General features: G+C 46.0%; 1 protein-coding gene across 1 annotated transcript in view; it reads right to left on the bottom strand.

The window, feature by feature from the left end:
- Positions 1–650: 650 nt before the first annotated feature.
- Positions 651–22,253, bottom strand: part of LOC119398977 (cytochrome P450 9e2) — a 47,399-nt gene continuing 25,796 nt past the window's right edge. The window contains exons 11-15 of the mRNA XM_037665791.2: positions 12,748–12,888; positions 10,541–10,703; positions 1,350–1,486; positions 906–1,087; positions 651–835 (exon numbers count right to left, since the gene is read on the bottom strand). Of these exons, the coding sequence (XP_037521719.2) occupies positions 651–835; positions 906–1,087; positions 1,350–1,486; positions 10,541–10,703; positions 12,748–12,888 (808 nt within the window). The remainder of the gene's footprint in view (positions 836–905; positions 1,088–1,349; positions 1,487–10,540; positions 10,704–12,747; positions 12,889–22,253) is intronic.

Raw genomic sequence — 22,253 nt, 5'->3', positions numbered from 1 at the left:
CTCTGGGTCAGCTTTGAGCGCTAGCTCCAAGCGGTCCCCAGCCTTCAAGCTCCTCCTCAGAGAAGCGAGGAACCTCATCAGAGATGAAGAGGTGAAAAAACCACTTTCACCTCGGCGACGCCCGTGTCGAGCAAGAACAAGCCCCGCGAAGCTACGCAAACATACTCGTCGTGCGGCGACTACACCGGGCCCCGTGAACCCTTTTCCGGCTTTCCCAACCAGCCTTGGTCCGTTCACATCGCCGGAAGCATCAGCACAGGCTGCGGAGAATTCAGCCTCGGCCATCTTGCCTTCGCCTGACTCACAAGGCCGCCATATTTTGCTGGAGCAAAGCTCGCAAACCCACCCTGCACCTGCAGACCTTGAAGGGAAAAGCACCCACTTCTCGGAAACAGCTTCGTCAACGCACTTTCCCTGTGCTGGTGGCATTCCTGAAACGTGCACCGAAGGCTCATCGCCCTCGTCCACTGCAGCTTCCGAGGAAAACACCCCCTCTACCTCTACCTCGGGCTCCCCCACTGACCTCACGTCAGAACAAAAGGAGGAACCCTTCATCCTGACCGCTCCAACCGACCCCTTCCCTCTTACCCGCCTCTTTCTTTTGAGTACAAGAAAGAAGGGCTCCCCGTTGAGAAAGGGAAAAAGACGGGTCAGCTGGTGCGCCCAAGCTGCGTCCTAAGAACCGTCCCACCTGATGGTTTTCCGGCCCTGTCTCCGATCGACCCATCGGGCGACACCCCCTTGTGCCGCCCGCTGGTTCCGACCACCTCACGGCAGCCCAAGCGCCCCGAGACTGCCAGCTCGTCTGCTCCTCCAAGGGGTGCAGCGTCCAAGCCTGCACAGGGAGTGCGAAACTCCGTGCCGCAATACGACACAGTTCTCTACCGCCCTGTAGGCAGACAGACCACCTTCAGGCAGGCCTCGCAAGAGGCGATCTCTGCCTTCTTGGCTGCGCTTGAGGGCGTAGAGCGAGTCCGAGTGAACTTCCGCAGGAATGTTGCTGCTGTTGACGTCCCTGCTGGAGCCGATATTGACTCCCTCCTCACCATCGCGGAAATCTGTGGTGTTGCGGTTCGTGCCCGCCAGGCTTCAAACAACACGTGTAGTGGGGTAATCTACAGCGTTGATCCCGCCCTCGATGAACTGGAAATCTGAAACAACGTTTCGTCGAGTCAGCCAGTTCTCGAATGTTCCCGCGCGGGCCCAAACATCGTTGTGCGCTTCGCCGGCAAAAAGGCGCCGCCGGACGTTGAGCTATTCAAGCAACGTCGCCGCGTTCGCGCCCGATGCCCGCGCCCAGCCCAATGTGACCACTGTGGCCGATACGGTCACATTGGCGTCACATGCACCCATGAACCACGCTGTGTACGTTGCGGTGATCCCCACCTCCGTGCCGGGTGCGCAGCCGAGACTCCCGAATGTTTTTACTGCGGCGGCCCCCATCGAGCCACTGAACCCCGCTGCCCACGATGGCAAGAGGAGCAACCTGCGACGTCATTGTGACGTCATCAGGATGACTTCATGCGATGAAATCACCATAGCGATGATAATTTTTCGCATTGCTCGTGTTGACGACAACGTTGCGGGATGCCGCCGGCCTATTTTCGTGTTTGATGAGACATCGAAGTCTTTCGTCCTAATAAAGTTAAATCTCTGCAAACAATAGTTTGGCGGCTAGTTGACTCGATACCTCCATTGAGGCCATAGCACTGAAAAGCACACATTCTGTTGTCTTTGTCCCTGTCATTTCAAAACTATGGCCTCATCAATGGTCTTGTTCGTTGACAAAGCAAGCAAAACCGAGCTATCGCTCGAGAACTTAGATTTCACCGCATTCAACCACAAAACATATTTCAACAGTTAAGCTCTCAAAACTTGAGGTAAAACGCATGACTGGAAAAAATATCATCATCATAAACGGGCATGTGCCTCAAAAATTTGGTACATCCCACTACTCACTACTGCTCCACTAAAAAGAAATCAGACAACAGTTAGCATAAGAAATGGCTATCACGGATACGTGTCACAGCAAATGGGCAATACTCACCACGCGTCCACTGAAGATGAAGAAGGGAACACTAAGCCAGAGAAATGCCTGCGAAGCGACGGCGGCTAGCCGAAGAGCCCGAGTACGTACAATGGGAGAATACTAGGAAACGGGAAAGGCAATATCGGCAGCGAGAAGATTTTGAAGCGATGGAAGCCTTACGCCAACGACGACGTGCCCGTAGATATATGGTTGCTGCGAGCGCTCGGTTTCAGCGCGAGTTGCTGTCTCTGGAGTTTGGCCATCCGTGCTGTGTCTGTGACTGTCTTTGTGGTTTACTCGAATCTTACTCCACAGACAATCAACCTAGAAAAAACCTAGAATAACCTACCCGAAGCCTGGAAACAACCTAGAAGCAACCCAGAAACAACCTAACGTCACTCAGCTAAAGCCTAGCAGCAACCTAGAAGCAATCAGATTAGACATCAGAATCGTCCAGTTTTTCTGTTTCAAGCCTTGCGCGACTTAGTGCACGCTCCGCCCTTTTTCGTAAAAAGTGACGACTATTAGAGACAGATTTCCGCTCTTCCAAGCAGAGTGAGTACTCCTAACCGTTGACCTTTGTTTTAAACGCCTCAAACAGAGGATGATATTGCAGCGGAACAGCTCCAACAGTACAGTACAAGGCTATATAAATCGCTCACACTTTGTACTAAATAAGCACAGATTGTCTCTGCTTAAGCTGTTGGTCTCTTCGGGGACAGTTTACCGCTTCTCTCCTCTTCTCTGTCTCTCTCATCTTTCCACTCTCCTTTTCCAGTCCCCCTAAGTAGGGTAGCAAACCGGACTGTGACGTGGCCAGACATCTTTTTGGGGAGGGGGAGGGTTCAAGCATACATTATTTTTCTTCTGTTCGTGCGTGCAAAATTGCTCGCACGAACTCACACGCAAAATTTTAAAAAGTCGCCAACACCACGCTCTCCCCCAGCTACGCTCCTGCAACCAGACATGTGTCTGGTTAAGCCCCCTGCCTTCTCCCCCTTTGTTTCTTCCTTCATCCTTCCCTCAGTTGCGTACATGGTACACTGAGTCGTTAACTTTTCGTTTCAAAACACAAACACCTCTGATATCTTAGGGGGAGGAACAGCTTACCGCGATCTCACAATAGGATACTTCGTGTTCTAATTGGTCCCTTTGTTGTTTTTTTCTAAACGCGTGCTTCACACAGAATTTTAACCAAATTTTGGGGACAGCGTGTTATTCTACCATTTAAAAGGTATACGATTTTCCTCCATGACTCCTTTCTCCAGAGACGCTGAGTGGTGCTCCCTTCAAGGTCCTGTGGCGGAAAAAAGGCGTTTCTTCCTTTCGCGTTAAGCAATTTTCAAAACCGTCGTAAGCGAAATCTGCATCGATCCGGGAATCCGCCTCAAGAAACAGAAAAGCCGTCGAAAGCTCTCACAAGTCCGGCAGTGACACTTGACGCCGTAAGTCAACTGCAGAAGCTTCGATCCTGCAGCCTTCTTTTGTTTTACAGCGAAAGCTGTTATGAGATCATTTCACCGGCCGTTTTTGGCGCCGTAGTTGTCCGCCGCCGCCGCCGCCGCCGCCGCCGCTGCCGCCGCCGCCGCCGCCGCTGCCGCCGCCGCCGCCGCCGCTGCCGCCGCCGCTGCCGCCGCCGCCGCCGCCGCTGCCGCCGCCGCCGCCGCCGCCGCCGCCGGTGTCCGTAACCAGTATCGCTCGAAATAAAAAAAAAACGAATTAAGAAAAAAACTCCAGGATGGAACGAGGTTCGAACCTGGGCCCTCTGCGTGGGAGCCCAGTATTCAACCTCTGAGCCATTCCGGTGCTTCGAACTGCTATGCAAAAAGGTCCTATACAGACTTCATATCGGGAAGGAACCACATTAGCATATGCAATATAGCGTGGTAGAGAGTAAAATAAGCACCAAGCGTCGCGCAACGCGTAGCACAACGCGAATTCTGTGACCAGGCGTCACACAATGCTAATTGCGCAATGAGTAGGTTGTTGAATGCTTCCAACCCATTACAAAGGACTCTGCCATAATTCTTCATCGTCGTCAGGCACAGCATCAACAAATGCGCATAATGCCTTACATGCGTTTAGCAGGTACCACGGCTCTTCGTAGAATGACGAAAAATGGCCCAGTGCCAGCTGCCCTACTTCTCAAACATTACAATGATTTATAGCGTAGTGGGTTCCTCGCAAGTGCACTTGTAGTGGTTGCCAAGGGAGCCCATAAGCGCATGATCCATTTCCTCGGGGTCTCAGATAAATTACAGTGATTTAGAGTGTAGTGGGTTTCTCGCAAGTGCACTTGTATTGGTTGCCAAGGAAGCCCATAAGCGGATGTTCCATTTCCTCGGGGTCTCAGTAAAATTACAATGATTGAGAGCGTAGTGGGTTCCTCGCAATTGCACTTGTATTGGTTGCCAATGAAGCCCATCAGGGCATGATCCATTTCCTCGGGGTATCAGTAAAATTACAATGATTTAGAGCGTAGTGGGTTCCTCGCAAGTGCATTTGTATTGGTTGCCAAAGAATCTCATAAGCGCATGATCAATTTACTTGGGGTCTCAGTAAAGTTCTTCACCCCCCCCCCCCGTCTCTCTCCCACGGCAACGTATGTTATACAGCATGACGGGAGAGGGAAATAGCAACCGGGCGTCACCCACTGCAAATTACATAAGTGCTGGGCCGTTTAAAGATTCCAACCCATTACAAAGGGCTGAGCCATAATTCTTCATCGTCATCAGTCGCCGCGTCAACAAAGTGCACGTAATGCCTTGCAGACGTGCGGCTGGTGCCTCGCTTCTCCGCAGAATGACGAATAATTGCTTAGTAGGTGCTTCCCAACTTCACAAAAATTGTGATTTATGGCGTAGTGGGTATCTTTTTAGTGTACTTGTATTGTAGCCCCAAGAGAGCTGATAACGGGCTCTAGAAACGCCGCTCTTCCAGCTTTCGCTGTGACTGTGCTGCGGTTTCAGCGCAGGCCTGGCGTTTTTTTTTCGTAAATAGTTGTCCGTTTATGTAGAAGTATCAATTAAGAGATATTGGTCACGCTTGCCTGCGAACTTTTACTCTATTGTGTCAAACTGGGACACACTATATGTGCATAACATTGTTAAAGCGGCACCAGCGCTGCTTAATAGCTTCACGGGCAAAATAGAAACATTCACCAAGATGAATATGTATGAGTGGCAGCGATCGAAGCTTTCGTAGCAGCCCATGCGTGAAAAGAAATGCAGCCCATGAACGATTTGCGGAGGTTTGCACCATCAGTGTGAGGATGTAGACACATCCGGCGAGAGCAAAAAAAAACTGTAGAGAAGGCATATCCGAATTTTAAAATAGCGGTGATGTTTTATGTTTGTTTTCAGTGGTGCGTAACAAAAGTCTTCTACGGCTTGCGATTATAGCGGCACTTTTAACCATCCCGCAATTTTATAGACTACGGGTAGAATATTTTACACTGTAGTCGATCAATTAAAACTGCTAGAGTTTTACGTGCCAAGAACACGATGTGATTGTTAGGCATATCGTAGTTGTCACTCCGGCTTAATTTTGATCAACTGGAAGTTGTTGAACGAGCACCTCAAACTAAGCACGGGCGTTTTCACTGCCCGCTGCCCCCATTTAAATGCCATCCCCGGGGCCGGTAATCGTACTGCCTACAAGCTCTGCAGCATAGTCTCGCAAGGTTCCAGGACTTGTATCCCTACTAGACTGTTAAAGCTTAACCACTCGCCGCGGTAGTCTAGTGAATATGGTGCTCGACATCTGACCCGAAGGTCACGGGGTCGAATCCCAGCAGCGGCGAACGCATTTTAATTGTGGCGAATTGCTATGGAGGACCCTGTCTTACTTATATTTGGGTGCACGTTAAGGAACCCCAGGTGGTCTACATTTCCGGAGTCCTCCCCTACAATGTTCCTCATATTCATATCGTAGTTTTAGGACGTAAAACCCCAAAAATTGTTACAGTTGAAGCTAAACCAATGCAGCAAATGCCGGCTCGGTGTGCTTCGCTGTCGCATACCATAGTACAGAACACCGTTGCCTCGGGTACACACGAAAGTACTGGACCGTTTCACACGCCACATATGAAGAACTGACTTTGAATGCGTGAAATCGACACAACGTTATTTCAAGGCACTCAATATTCTATTGCAACAAACAAAATGTCATAATGGTTTAATTTATCTGTGTTATACTAATTATTCCCAATTAAATTGTAATTAAATATCTATTCTGAAGTCATTGATGCTCCGTTTTTGCATTGATAGAATGAAATATTAAGCCAGAAATTTAGTGCGAATTTGTTTTCGGTTATGTCCATTTGGAGCAAAGTAAAATTATACTTTTGACGTGGCTCGCTGGAAGGGGCACGTCGAACGACTCGTCGAACTGTGTAGTGCCTTCAGCAAACTGATCATGTACAACAGTGCACTACAAAATGAAGTTAACTGAAGACAAATTTATTATGCAGGTTGTTCATTTCATTCAAAGTTGAAAGTATTTTGCTGTTTCTTAGCCCAGAGTCATTACAAATAGCAAGAAGAAGTGGTGTACACAATTGTGCACATAGCGCATCAAAGGGTAAATTTTCAGGGTCTTTACTGATGCGTGGTCTGCAGGTTTTCTCGCCTCATCTGACACGTGTAGAGGTGTAAGACGTGTATTAATGACGACATCAGTGTATTACTGGTTCAATGCACAAGGAAAGAAAGTGAAAAAGGGTTGACTAGAATGTAGAGCTTTATTTTACACCCTCTAATTTGTGTAGCTGCACCCAAACTTTGTCCTTTGGTGCCAGCAGAAATGCGTACGTGATGAGTTCCAAGTCAGGCTGAAAAAAATAAATGCAAGGAAGATTATAAGCGCAAAGCGCATCACTTCGCTGATGTCATTGCCTCAATGAACACCAATTGGTAGTAGCGCATGCTTTATGAAAGCATTCGAAACTGATTATTCTTACTGGTGTTTAGGCACGTTAGTGGTCGGCATTGTGGCAAACATGATTTACGTTTGCGTTCACATGCTTATTTCGCGCGCTGTTTGTGGGTTTCCGTGCCTAACTTTGCAGTGTGATTCGGTGGCTTCATTATCAAAACTTGTGATCATGTGGTCTATGATTGTTACCTCTTGTGACATGAAGTAGCACCACCGAAAACTTCCGTGACACCCTGTATGAAATGAGTAATCTTTGCTGGCGAGAGCCGCGAATGATATGTATTCCATCATCTAGAGCACAACGCAAGGACCGAGTGACAACCGATGGTCAATCGGCCCTTGTCTTAAACTGAAATGAAATACCACCGCACCCAAACTTATGATATTTCAACTTACATTTTTCTGTATTCATTGAGAATCTACGTGTGCACTGGAATAGCGTCCCATTTCTACCACAGCCAGTAAAGACTATAGCGGTATGTAATGATGCAATTAAATAACACAGGTAAACTAAATAGATGACTGGAATCCCTAAGCGGGAATAACGAGTAAGATATGCGTCTCCTTAATTGCTTTCAACGCGAAATCTCGGCGTGTGTGGGTTTTACGGCTACATGAACCTCTAAAAAACTTCAACGTCTGCGTGACGTAGGGGTATGACATGGCGTCATCCCATGATGGCGTCGTTTCGCTACGTGTGATATTGTCACGTGATGCCACCACTTGGTCGCGTGAGCTTTATTTGCTATCGGTAGGTAACGGCGCTCGCCGGCGTTACCGCCTGCATATTTGCGCCTTAATAAATTGAGGTCCATGCGGTAGTATTTCGATTACATGCGTATATAGTTGCGTCCGAAGATTCATTTTTAGCGGAGGTTAGTCAAGATACAGAAGTTTTTTGCGTTTTGCAAAACAGTCACATGTCTCATACTTGAATTTTAAAGCCTGCCCCAGTGTTACATCTATATGATTTGACAATACTGCAAACTCCGGCGGGAACTGTTGCAGAGTGGGGTTAAATGAGCACATAATCACATAGAGAAAAGAAATGCATAAAGGACAAAAGCAGTCAAGAACATCCATTTAACCAGCAATCTACGTGCGAAACATTTCGTCGTAATTTATACTTAATCTGTTTCTTAATTGATCTCATTCGGCTGCACTATCGTTTATACAAAGAAAATTACATCAACGCAATATGCCTTTGGCTAAACTTAGACGCTAGGAAGTGGAGAAAAAACAGAATTGTCTTTCGTTAGGTGGTCCCACGCAGCAGATTTCCCACAGGGTGGTTGCCCTTCCAAGCGACTGTGCACTTTGTTCTGCCGAGCACCAGGCCGGAAGTGCCTTTGTACATATTTCACAAGTAGGTACCCGCCAGCAGCAATTCTCTACCTCCTACAGCAGCGGCGGATGCTCGACTATTTCACGAAAGCTGTGGTTGGTTTAGGTGTGCCCAGGGGCCTTTTACAGAATCTTATGGGGCCTCCTTTCGAGATGAGTACCCAGGAACAACCGAGCGCCAGGTCAGTGTACACTTCTACACCTATTGGAAAAACCGGTAAGTTGCGGTCAGCAGTGTTAATCGAACCCGGTACCTACCGCATTAGAAGGAAACGCTTTACTATGTAGCCACCGCTGCGGTGTCTGCATTTTTATGTTTCAATTTTGCTTGCATCCATGACTTTATAGATAATCGCTTATGTGGTTAAGCCCTTATTAAATGTTGTATTTTGCTAGCCTTGTTTTTTATTTAGAGGATACTGCATTGACTACATAATTATGTTTGTACTACACCTCTCCTCATTATGTGAGCTGGTACATACCGCTGTTCATGCATATCGTGTAATGAAAGTACTACGGAAGTTCACTTTTTGCACCTCCCCCTTACACAATGCCTCATCTGAGGACTGTAAGGTATTTAAAAGATTTAAATAAAAAAATATGTCCTCTAATAACATAATACGCCAGGTCCACGCGGTACACGCAATACACCCGCAGCATAACCTGTAGGACTTTCGTTTGTATATATAGAGCCCGTTGTAAACTAAATTAGGTCAACTGCGAGAACTACTGTTGAGAAATACCCATTAAGCCATAATCACCATCATTTCGCGAAGTAGTTTAGTACTCACTACGCCATAATTCATCGTTTTGCGAAGTAGCGAGGTACCCACTGAGCGTCTGCAAGGAACTATGCGCCCCTCCGTAGCTGCACTTTTAGGGGCGAAGCACCTTAGGGTCTCGCCTTGTCGGCGTTGTCGCCGTCACGGTCCGTCATAAAGGAGTATGCGCCACATAAATTGTTTAAATCCCACTACTCGCCACCAGTGTATTCTGTGCATATTATGAGTTAAAGGTTCGTCGTTACTCCTTAAAATATTATGTTTGGATTAGCAGCTGAGTCAGAACCACCAGTGAAACTTACCAAGGTGCTCAAGTTTCTTATCTAAATCCAGAGACACAAATATGCCTCTCTACGGTAAAATCATCTATTTGAAACACCACTTCTTGAAACACATCTGCAAAGTGATGGCGCGTTAGTGAACCGGTGGCGAGTAAAGCAGTAAAGCAGTGGCGAGTAAAGCAGTAAATGTTGCCGTCTGTAACACGGCGCACACTGCATGCTTCGCCCCTCCCAGGTTTCACGTTAGTGGAGCTAAAACATCCTTCCCTACATGCTTCGCCCCTCCTCAGTTTTTTCTTGATGTCGTGGATGCTTATGATGATGAATTATGAATGAGGCCCTTTGTAATGAGTGGGAAGCTCTTAAACCACCCACTCGTTACGCAGTTCACATTGTGTGGCGCCAGATGTAGTTTGTTCTTCTGTGATGCAATATTACATCATTTGACGTCGTTCCTCGCCTGACTTGACGTCTGTACATGTTATTTTTGCGAATAGTATGTAGCACCAGCATGGCTCTATGGTAGAATAATCTACTGTCACGCAAAGTGCCTTGGTTCAAGTCCCGCTCGAAGACAATTACTAGCTTGACATTCTTCAATGTGTTGAGGTCATCCATAAGCACAATGCGCAGACTCCTCACCGGAATGACAACACCATCAGCTCGAAGCGCACTGCAAGTCCTGGTAACCTTGGAGCCAGTGCTTGCAAGCCTTCATTAACATCATAGATTGCAGTCTACACCCTAAGAAAAAAAGGTGTCCTTTCACTTCTCTTTCGTACATGGGAGAGTCACATGTGTACCACTCTCTTTAGTGACTCTATTTTCGTCCAATTGACTCGGCTAAATAGAGTCGATGTGACTCTCTAAACCTAAGGAGAATCAACGTGCCTCTCTGAAGAGAGTGCTACACATGACTCTCACATGTATAAAAGAAGAGACACATTTCTTAGGGTGTACTTCATCTAAGACAGTCGTAGTCGAGCCGTACTCTCTGACAGTGCACACTTTAAACCTTCTCAACATGCTAGGTGAACGCCCCTATGCGTGAGACCGCATTAGCTCTTCTCTCCCTCTTGGTTAACCTCCATGAATTTCCCTTGCATTTCTCTGTCTCGCTAAGTCATGGTCCATAAAAGTGTTCATATTGCGCGAAAAATAAGTCTCGCCTTTTGACTGGGGCCGTGTGTTATCCGAAATCGGCGCAACACCTGCGACGTGACCGATGCCATTTCGAGAAGGGCCAGACGCTGGCCGATGCACACGCGAATGCCGAGGCCAAACGGCTGGTACACGCCCGGTTTGATGAGATGCTTGTTCTCGGGGCCAAACCTGGGAAGAGAATTGGGGTGACGTGAGATTTAAACTGTGATGTAGCGCATAAACTTACGGGCTGTCTCGTGTCGGACGTTCCCCTTTTTACAGCGAAGGTGTATACGGCAAAGTGAAACAAAAAGTGATCCTTCCTACGTGAGCAAAAACTCCTAGCGCGTATTGCTCTATAAATCGAGTAAACCCTTTCTCTTCTTTTTCTCTTTCTTTCTATCTCTTTGTTTCTCTCTCTCTCTCTTTCGCGTGTTTCACGTGCTCCACTTCGCCGAGCAGAGTTTGCGTCTACCTCTGTTACCTGCTGTACTCGGTAGTGGGGCTTACCCAATTCACGTGGCGTATGCCCACCTGTGGCTTTCTGCGGACAAGAAAGGTTTTGCGGACGGCTCAAAGAGCTCCGCTGTAGATAATAATAATATTAGTAATAATGTCTACAGTCTTGCTCCCCAAAACCACGACGTCAATATGAGGCACGGCGTCGTCGGGGGCACCGCACTGATATCGACCACCTGGAGTTCCTTAACGTGCCCCTAAGTCAAAGTACACGGATGCTCTTGCATCTTTCACCCATCTATATGCGGCCACCATGGCCGGAGTCGAACCCGCGTCTTCAAGCTTAGAAGCGTGACACATTTGTACTTGCTAAGCTCTCACGGTGCACACACAAACAAAATTGCTGAACGGAAGGAGTGACAAAATTAGTGCTGGAGTCCCTTAGCCCTTGGGCCTGCGCGTTCGAACGTCCCATTGTACATCTCCACACTTTCTTGTATCCAACAGCCGGACACAAAAGGAGCACAAAGAGACGCAAGGGCTTGCGTACGCAAGTACATTGCAGGCCCCAGGATTAAAACTGGCAATAGCAACTTATAGTGCTACGTACGTAGCGTCCGTAATGGCGTTTTGTACGTACATAACACCAGGTCGAGCATAATGCGCATGAGGAGAAGTTCAACGCATGTGCTGCACGCGAAACGTGGCGTTATTGCGCATGCAACGCCATTAAGGAACCATTTTGCATGAATGAAATGACAGGCCGAAAACGTACGCAAGTGCGCCATCAGTAGTGTTAGATTTATATAGTACAATGTCCTTAAAATTAACGTTACGCGCGAGATCATAACTTGCGCTAAGTCTTTGAGGTACTTGTGTTTGTGGGCTCAACGCCTCCTCTATTTTTGGGAAAACGATAGAGGATGATTGGTGGATTCGTCCTTATAACCTTTACGTCATAATTTTCAGCATCCTCGTGCACGTGATCCTATACTTCCTGTGAAGATTGTTCTTTTGCGACAAGAAAAAAGCGATTGAACGAAAACTTGTTAACGCGCAAGGTGTTTGTTATTTTGTCTTCTCTCTAGTATACAACTCCGTGTATGTATGGACATCTCCCGCGCATCAACGCCCCTTTAGTTATGGTAAATAAAGGGGAAAAATTTTTTTCTTGGCTTAATAAAAAATTGTTTCACAATACCACAAGCATAAACCCTGCCACGTTAAGGCACTTCGTAAGCGATAAAATGCGCAAAAAAGAACGCTCCTGTGGCAACGCTACAATGAAATCCTGGCACCAACTCACTGTGACGTCATAGATTTCGACGCCATCTCCTTGGACCTGGGTCGTTATTAATCGGTAAAAATGAATTACACATCTCCTCTGATGGTGTATATCTACTTCAAGTACGAAGTACGAACACTCTCGTACGAAGTTTAAGGAAAGTTTTGGAAGCCAAAGTACGAGAAAAAAAGAAGAACCCTTTGAAATCCGGAATGTCACGCTGACGTTCACGTGCGCAGTTTTCGGCGCGAAAGTTAATAGTGAGACTTTGACCTTAATTTTCTTTTCTGTTATTGAACGTACGACGGTGAAATTAACGACAGTAAAGTATTAAAAAATATTTATCAGTGCATATTGATTCACTGTTTCACTTTCCTAAACTGTCTCCAACGCCATAATTTAACAGAGTAGTATGCTAGCGGTATACAGACGCCGGCAAAAATTTCTGCTTTTCTAATAAAGATTCTTTCTCTCTCTCTTGCTACCTACCTGTCAGGGTCAAACTTTTCTGGGTCCGTCCAGTACAGCGGGTCGTGATGCAGCTGATACGTGGGCACCATGACAGAAGTTCCTTTCTTGATTAGGTACTTGCCGTACCGGTAGTCTTCACCCGCGCAACGTGTGGTGAACCTGCACACCGCAACATGACACACGCTTTCATATCACACACACACACACACACACACACACACACACACACACACACACACACACACACACACACACACACACACACACACACACACACACACACACACACACACACACACACACACACACACACGCGCGCACACACACACGCACACACACACACACACACAAACCATCAACACTGGCTTTGCCGGTACGCGTCATAACCATGATATGTTTGAGGTACGCCGTAATGCAGGGTTCCGTCACTTTCGAGCAGCTGGTGTTCTCTAACGTGCACTGTCATGGCACAGAACGCGTGCCTTTGCCATTTCGCCCATTTAAATGCGACCGCCGCTTCAGGAATCGAACCCGCCACCTTCTTTTCAGCAGCTATAAATACTGGTTTATATTGCAAGGTAGATAAGACGGACCGGAGACAGGCGCATACTACGCTGATTAGACGCACCCTGCTTTCACAAGAAGAAATAAGTTCATGGGTAGACAGAGGCATGAAGCGAGGAAAAATATCGGCAGGTCCCATGCATCGTGGGAATCAATTTCATACTAAGCAGCCAATTACAAGCAATCTATGCCGGAATTTTAACTGTTAGCCAAGCGTTACGAAGTGGGTCTACGCCTTTGTGTCATTGAATAGTTGTCTGATTTTCATGGGCTTACCTGGTACTTAGAATACACTTTCGCGTAAAGGGTAGCTCATGATCTTATGTAACGGCAGCAATCACGTCACAACAGATGCATCAGATTTATAGCCGCGGAGTACAGTACTCACGTAAAAAAACGCGACATCAATTTTTCTTCTTTTTGTATAACAACTGGTATGCGCAATTGCTCGAGTTAACCACGTCATGTCGCGACGAATCTGGTCTCTAAATATAATGTGGGCTCTCATGTACTCGTTGGAGTCGAAATTACGCCGATATGACCCCAACTGAAGATGTTGTAAACGAAAGTACATGCGTTACTTATCCCTAAATTGTCCTGTTAAAATCCGTGAGTACTGTGCACACATAAGTAGTGGCCGTAGGCGTATTCGCGCAACGCTCGACTATAGCTTGCGGAGTCATAGGTGGGCATATGTAATATTTATGGCCTTGTTATAAAATCAGACAGCCAACACTGCAACCGCAGGTAGCGTTGTTCTGACATGAGGCTTGTATGTGGTTGTTTAGCGAAGTTACTTTATTCGTGGCATGACATGAAAATCTTGTTCCTCATGCCCTCACGCTTTCCTATGCCAATTTCGGTATATACCGAGGCCTGAAGGTGACGAGAATAGAGGGCACCAAGACGTAGGCGGCAAATAGATAGATAGATAGACAGATAGATAGATAGATAGATAGATAGATAGATAGATAGATAGATAGATAGATAGATAGATAGATAGATAGATAGATAGATAGATAGATAGATAGATAGATAGATAGATAGATAGATAGATAGATAGATAGATAGATAGATAGATAGATAGATAGATAGATAGATAGATAGAAACGGTCAAAGTGCTTTTGGTTGCCAAAGAAATGCTTCGCCTTTAAACATCATTGCACAGGTACGTCGCTGGAACTAACGGTTCGACGAGTGATCTCGTCGTCTTGAGGGAAGCAATAGCCTTACTCGCCAACCAAGCCTCTTGCTACCGTGGAGAAGGCAAGTCGTCTCGTCTAAAGGTCACCATCGTTTCATCATCTGCTTTTTAAGACCACGTTGTTGATCACCTTCGATACCCAAACAGTCTGCCCTGATTATTGTTACTCATGCATGAAACCCCATTCCTTATGTAATGCCCCCTCAAAAAGGGGGCCCTTAGGGCAATAAACTTAAAGGGGTCGTGCAACACGTTTTCAACATGATCAGAATACGCTGCCGATCGGTAGTCCAGGCTTCTGAGAACACGTGAGCCAAACGTTGTAGCGGAGCACGCTACTTGGGAATTGCAATTAACTCTCAAATCAGCTAGAAATCGTTCCATCGACAAATGATGCCATAAAGGCAAAGTCCACTGCCATTGGCTGATTTGAGCATCGTGAGCTGCATAGTTACCGTGGCCGCCACCGGATGCCGCCACGTGCCCCTGCGCGCGTCATACTGAAATTAAGCCTCGCGTTCGAATAAAAAAAAAATACACGAAAGTCATCAAGGTCATGACGCGCGATGACGAAGGGGCGCGTATTCTGGTTCCCTTGTCATACCCGTCCCTAATAAGCTTCCAGCATGCTCGCTAGTACGAAAGGAGAGAGAAAGCGCTTGAAGTGTGCGACAAATCCCGGTAACTCCGCTTACACTTGAGAGATTCTAAAGAAATTTTTGCGGCTGTCGATTCGTGAGGAAAGAAGCTCTTTTAATGAAGCCATTTGAGGATTACTTGGCTAAAATGTTGAAGGGCCCCTTTAATTGAACTGAACGTCGACTCCAGCGATTACTTCATGCGATTCCCTGTTCTGCGATTGCTTCGTGCGATCCCCTGTTCTGCGATTACTTGATGCTCCAGTCACGTGACTGCTGTCACATGCACGCACTCTCGACGACCCCCGGCTGCTTCGCGCTGCAGCAACGGGCATACATGACCAGCAAGCCGTACTGTCGTAACTTTCGCATGCCACTAGGACTAAGGAGGCAAGATGAAACATGCCTCCTCCAGATGACTCGACGTTGCCTACACGTACTACGAAATTAGACAGTGAAACTCTCCAATGTGCACGACACGTAATACTCGGGGAAGACTTATAAGACGCACTGTGTGTCTGTTCTCGGTATTATTACTCAAAGCGACAGATTCTGAAGGCAGCCACACATTGGCAACGCGGCTTGAGCTTCGAGATGCGGCACCTTCCGGGCCAGTGGCAAAGCACGCATGCGCGACACGGAACGCAACACCGCTGCTGGTGTTTTTAAGGACTGCGTACCTGAACGAAACATTATGAACAGTGCTGGGCAGTATCGAAGATACATGTATCTTTGATACTATCTTAGATACTTTTTGGGTATCTTGTATTTGTATCGCGATACGTCTCGCAAAACAAGTATCTGTATCTGTATTTCCGATACATTGAAGAATGTATCCTGTATCTTAAGATACAAGATACTGCGATCGCACCACCACCGTGCGAAGCAATAAACGTTGGCTGAGCTCGAGCTTCTCGAGCTGATACTGCTGCCATTAGCTCACCGGAATAAAACTAAAGGCAGTGACATTATTTTATCTTTCCGCAAGAGTTTTCCAGCGAGGATAGGAGATAAGTTCTGAGCGTCGCTATATAATGATTGGGCGGAGTTACGAGGTGGCGCACGCGTCGTCTCGACAGACAAGCGCGCGAACGTCTGCGCCCAGCCGAATTTTTGTTTAATCGTTTTTTTAAATGCGAAGCATGTCTTAGCGAACCCTTGGCACTTTGAGCGTTTCTATCTATCTATCTATCTAGCCGGTTACGTCTGGGTGCTCTCATGATCGCCTCCCTAACTTGATGTAGACCAAAGTTGGCATGGGAGGGTAAGAGGCTTTGACCAATATGACTGTCAGACCACGACATAACGTGAAAATCCAGTCGCGTACGTCGTCAAAGCCTTTCCTCCAGACACGTGTGGCACATGCCCATTCACCACGGGTCGCGGTGTACGGGTATGCGCCACAGGTGATTGACAGTTTATATCTACCCAGGAACGGCGAGAACAGACATTCGTAATTTAAATGAGAGAGCGTTAAGAAAAACCGACATCGGCAGCGTTGACCCGACAAAAGGAAAGAATAAAAATTAAGAACCCAGCAGGAATCGAACCCAAGCATTCTGCATGGCAATCATGTATTCTACCACAGAGCCACGCCATGTCTAGAAACTGCTTTAAAAAAAAACACCCTACGCAGCCGTAATATCGGTGCAACGTCAATTGTGGTTCTTGTGCTGGCTATCTAATTTTAAGCAAAGCAGTAAATACTACATATGTGCTCCTACGATACAGCCGTCATGTCAGATTAACGTCTGCGATTTCAGTGTTGGCTCTGCTTTTATAGCAGTCTAATAAACAATACATTTGTATTCCTATGATTCAGCAAGCTATATTGAAGCAGGGTCATTCCACGAGAGATCGACACGGGTCCGAAAGTTGATATTTTAGATTTGATTGAGTATTTAATATTTTATGCACCTCTTACCAGGTAGACTGAAAGTAAACTTCATTTTATGATTAACGGCATAACCTACGAGGAAAAAAATATCGAACTTATCCAACACGGAGGGACGAATTCTGTCACCTGTGATTCTCGAAAGTTTGAGATGCTATAAAAACACAAATGTTATTGTTACAAGGGAAATATTTTTTTCCTGAAATTTATGCCTAATGGAGAATAAATTCATACGGTTTCAAGTTTGTAGAGCGAAGGAAAATAGTTTTTAAAAATGTCTAATTATGTGACATTTTATAAAAGGTTATGTATTCCCCATTTTTTTTCTCTGAAGGCAATGCAAGCAGCGCTTTGAAACTTTTACGAGTTGTGCGAATATAGTGTGTTCAATAAGTGCATAAAATATTGTTGCTGTAGGGCAAATACATATTTTTATATATTGCCTCAAACTTCTCATATCGGCGAAAGTGAACGTTACTGAAATGTGAATATTAAAAAAACCCCATCTTCGATTTTTCTTAAAATCCCGTAAAGGGACAACCGAAGGCCATCGAAAAGTAATATAGAAAAACATGTTGCATTATTTTGTTTTTAGCGACAATATTCGCGGTACAAATCAGAGCTTTTCCAGAATGCGCTGAGGTGCTGAGAAATCTAGAAATCGGAACAGAAAGCGGCAATCAGCTTCAAACGCGACTACACGTGACCGCATTTGGAGAAGAAAGGCTGTTTTAGTGGATCGGAGTAATTATTTTGAGCACGATATTCCACAGTACCTGAATTTGCACTTATACGTCGAGTACTGGCCCCGCCACGGTAGTCTAGTGGTTATGGCGCTCGACTGCTGACCCGAAGGTCGCGGGATCGAATCCCGGCCGCGGCGGCTGCATTTTCGATGGAGGCGAAAATGTTTGAGGCCCGTGTACTTAGATTTAGGTGCACGTTAAAGAACCCCAGGTGGTCGAAATTTCCGGAGCCCTCCACTACGGCGTCTCTCATAATCATATCGTGGTTTTAGGACGTTAAACCACAGATATATTATTATTACGTCGAGTACTGAGACTTCTTATATGTGGGCGCCTCTCCATTACTGACAACACGGATGCGACTGCTGTGACGGCCATGTGTTTTCAACATTTTGGTTAAGCGAATTAAATATAGAATAAGTTCACGAACGATGCATAACAAATTTTGATCATTTGGGGCGCGGAGACTGCCGCTTTAGACTGGAGAACACGCTTTAGGGCTAGTTCTCGTCCGTCGTCTGCTCAACAGATTAATTGCTGCACGCCGCATCTCGGAGGCAATGCTTTAGATCATATGGTTTAGAGTCGGTACAAATATAACGCCATCTGTAATTTTATCGACAAATACTTTGTGAAATTCATTTGAACATACTACACTTCACTTTTGCATTCTCACTGCGGATACTTGCGCACTCTGTTTTACGTCTGCTCTCATTAAAGGTGGGAGACATATGAACAGACGACGGATAGATCGCTTTCGTGCTGCTGATTTCACGCATCTTTCTTTGTAAGAAAATGATAGCAGCATTGCCAGTGATTGAGCCTAAGGAGCGTGGCAATGGCTGACCGCTCAGCCATGATAGAGTTTTTTGTGCAGATTACCTGATGGTGCACAAAAGAAAATACCTTATCAAAGAAATTTCCGCAAAGGTCGAAGACATCGGCCTGTTTGCCCTTCAGAAGCTTTTGCCGAAAGCTGCCCGCCATGCACATGACAACGACCACGTCTGCCAGAACTGCTTCAGACGCCTCAGAGATATGCTGTCGTCATCTGATGGCTCCTCAGCTGAAACAGTTGATGAGTTTTTGCCGGAAGAAGAGGAAGCCAGAAGTCAAGAGCGGTGCGTAAATACGCCTGAAGCATTGCCACATATGCGACTTGAAAAGCTGCATGCGCAAAATAGCAACGTTCATCCAGAGCAAAGCCAACCTAGCAACATTTCCACCGTGACCATGAAATGCCACCGTAATGTGTGTAACCGCCATTTAGAACCATCAGATCTAAAATGCAATGTGTGTGCTCAGTGGTTCAAGAACTTCAAACAAGCCTATGAAGCGTGCTCTTCTTATCAAGAGCGAATGCGTTTGTTGACACTCTTGCCGAGCGAATTGGAGCGCCGAAAACTCCAAGCGCTTATACCAAACTTGTCAGCTTACATGATATACAGATCCCGACGCTGGCGCGAAAAACACGGGATATGGTCAGCACCAAATGCGCTCAAAAGGACACGGCTGAACCCAATGGACGTCCAGGCAGCTATGGCCTACTACTCAAAAGATGAGTATGGCTGCTCTCGGCAGAGTCCCAACAAAAAAGATGTAGTATCTGTTTTGATTGACGGAAAGAAGGAGCATGTTTCCAAAAGGTTTATGACCCGTTCGGTGCGAGAGGCTTACCGTCTCTTTAAAGAAGCTAATCCGAACACGTCGATTGGGCTCTCAAAGTTTTATTCTCTGAGGCCGAAGTGGGTTCTTCTTGCACCACAGCAAGAAGTGTGTCTTTGTATATACTGTGCTAATGCCACGGAGTGTGTTTCTGCCCTACAAGATGTCACCGATAGTGCCTACACGGCCGACTTCTTGAAAGAACTGTGTCTTTGCAGCTCTCCTACAAGTGATTGTTTTTTAGGCAATTGTGATTATTGTGCTAAGGAGGACGCTCTGACAGCTACATGTTTGGGAATCCCTGAAGAAATTGAGGTAGCCTATGCAGTATGGGAAAATGGAGATCTAGTAAAAAAACAGCACAGGCAAGTGCTTTTCTGCGAGAGCTAAGTCTGTGGTTTGTCAAGTGGATTACCCATGATTACATTAGACACATTCAAGAATCAGCCATACGCCAGGCAAAAGAGAACCAAGAAAGGGAATCTGCATTCTTCACTTTGATTTCGCCGAAAATTGGACAGCCATTTTACCGAATGAGGTACAGTCGTATCACTGGCACAAAAGACAGGTGTCTATATTTACGTGTTGTCGTCACAAGCAAGCATTCAACCCATAGTTTTGCCGTCATCAGTGATGACACTTGCCATGATGCTGCACATGCCTGTTTTTGCACTACAAATAATCCACAACTACATGAAGGAACAACTTAAGCCTGACACACATGTTATCTATGTTTCTGATGGCGCCAGCAGTCACTTCAAAAACAAGTACCAGTTGTTCGAGTTGTGTCAGAAAGATCACATATCAACAAGTGGATTTTTTCGGCCACAGGGCATGGCAAGAACTCTTGTGACGGTGTTGGTGGCCTAGTAAAGCATCAGGCCACGCTCTACAACCTGAGAGCGGCAAGCTCAGCTGTGATTAAGTCGGCATCTGAAATGGTGGCGCAAATGAGCGCGAAGCTCAAGAATGTCAAGCTGCTGTGTGCAAATGCAGACGATCTAGAAACCTTCCGTCAGTTTAAGAAGAGCCAGTGGAAATTGTTGCCACGTGTTCCAGGCATACGTTCTTGGCATGTCTGGCTAAGCACATCTGAAGGCACTGATCGTGGTCGTGTTTTGTTAGTGTCACGTACCGCTGAAGGTGATCTGCGAAAGATGCAGCCCTTTTGAGCGCATCTCTTGTTTTACGCAATCATCACCAAAAGAGCAGAGTGTGGGTACTTCAAGCGCATATGTTTTATCTTGCGAGACCCAAGACTTGCGTTGGAACACTTTCATGCATAAGTTTATCTGCAAATATACACAGATGTCTTGCAACCGAGTTACAGTGTAGAAGATTTCCTCCGTTAGAGCTGTGTAATCAGCAGCATAAATGCGCCTTCATAGGTATGTATTTGTCACAGTGCTAAAACAGCCTTTCTTCTCCAAATGCGGTCACGTGTAGTCGCGTTTGAAGCTGATTGCCGCTTTTCTGTTCCGATTTCTAGATTTCTCAGCACCTCAGCGCATTCTGGAAAAGCTCTGATTTGTACCGCGAATATTGTCGCTAAAAACAAAATAATGCAACATGTTTTTCTATATTACTTTTCGATGGCCTTCGGTTGTCTCTTTACGGGATTTTAAGAAAAATCGAAGATGGGGTTTTTTTAATATTCACATTTCAGTAAGGTTCACTTTCGCCGATATGAGAAGTTTGAGGCAATATATAAAAATATGTATTTGCCCTACAGCAACAATATTTTATGCACTTATTGAACACACTATATTCCCACAACTCGTAAAGTTTCAAAGCGCTGCTTGCATTGCCTTCAGAGAAAAAAAATGGGGAATACATAACCTTTTATAAAATGTCACATAATTAGACATTTTTAAAAACAATTTTTCTTCGCTCTACAAACTTGAAACCGTATGAATTTATTCTCCATTAGGCATAAATTTCAGGAAAAAAATATTTCCCTTGTAACAATAACATTTGTGTTTTTATAGCATCTCAAACTTTCGAGAATCACAGGTGACAGAATTCGTCCCTCCGTGTTGGATAAGTTCGATATTTTTTTTCTCGTAAGTTATGCCGTTAATCATAAAATGAAGTTTACTTTCAGTCTACCTGGTAAGAGGTGCATAAAATATTAAATACTCAATCAAATCTAAAATATCAATTTTCGGACCCGTGTCGATCTCTCGTGGAATGACCCAGCATTGCTCGACGCCGGAGGAATACATTAACGACAGTTACGTGTTATATTCACATGATTGCACCATAAAGTGCACTTGGTTTCGATAATACTCACGTATGTACTCTACCTGAGGGCTGACGTTACGTCGCACCGCCGTCCGCCGCGGTTGTATAGCGGTTACGGTGCTCGGCTGCTGACCCGAAGGTCGCGGGTTCGATCCCGGCCACGGTGGTCGCATTTCAATGGAGGCGAAATGGTAGAGGCCCGTGTACTTAGATGGTCGAAATTTCCGGAGCCCTCCACTACAGCGTCTCTCATAATCATATCTTGGTTTTGGGACGTAAAACCCCAGATATTATTATTACGTTACGTCGCACCATAAGTTACCCTTTAACGCCAGTGCTGTCGACGTGCCTGGTAAGCCCACGATGTGCACATAGCTATCACACTTACAAAAACACGTCGGTCCACCTCGTAACCCTTAAAGGCCAACTCCGGCGATTTTTCGAGGTCGATGGATCTCAATGAAATTCGCTGGGTACGTCCCTTTGCACGTTTCCGTCATTTATACCAAATTACAGGCTTGAGACATGCGCAGATTGTTTGCAAATGAATTTTAAAGATTGTCTGCAAA

The sequence above is a fragment of the Rhipicephalus sanguineus genome, chromosome 7 (genome assembly GCF_013339695.2).
Source record: "Rhipicephalus sanguineus isolate Rsan-2018 chromosome 7, BIME_Rsan_1.4, whole genome shotgun sequence".
In the NCBI taxonomy this organism is placed as follows: Eukaryota; Metazoa; Arthropoda; class Arachnida; order Ixodida; family Ixodidae; genus Rhipicephalus; species Rhipicephalus sanguineus.
This window is presented reverse-complemented; position numbering and strand designations above follow the sequence as displayed.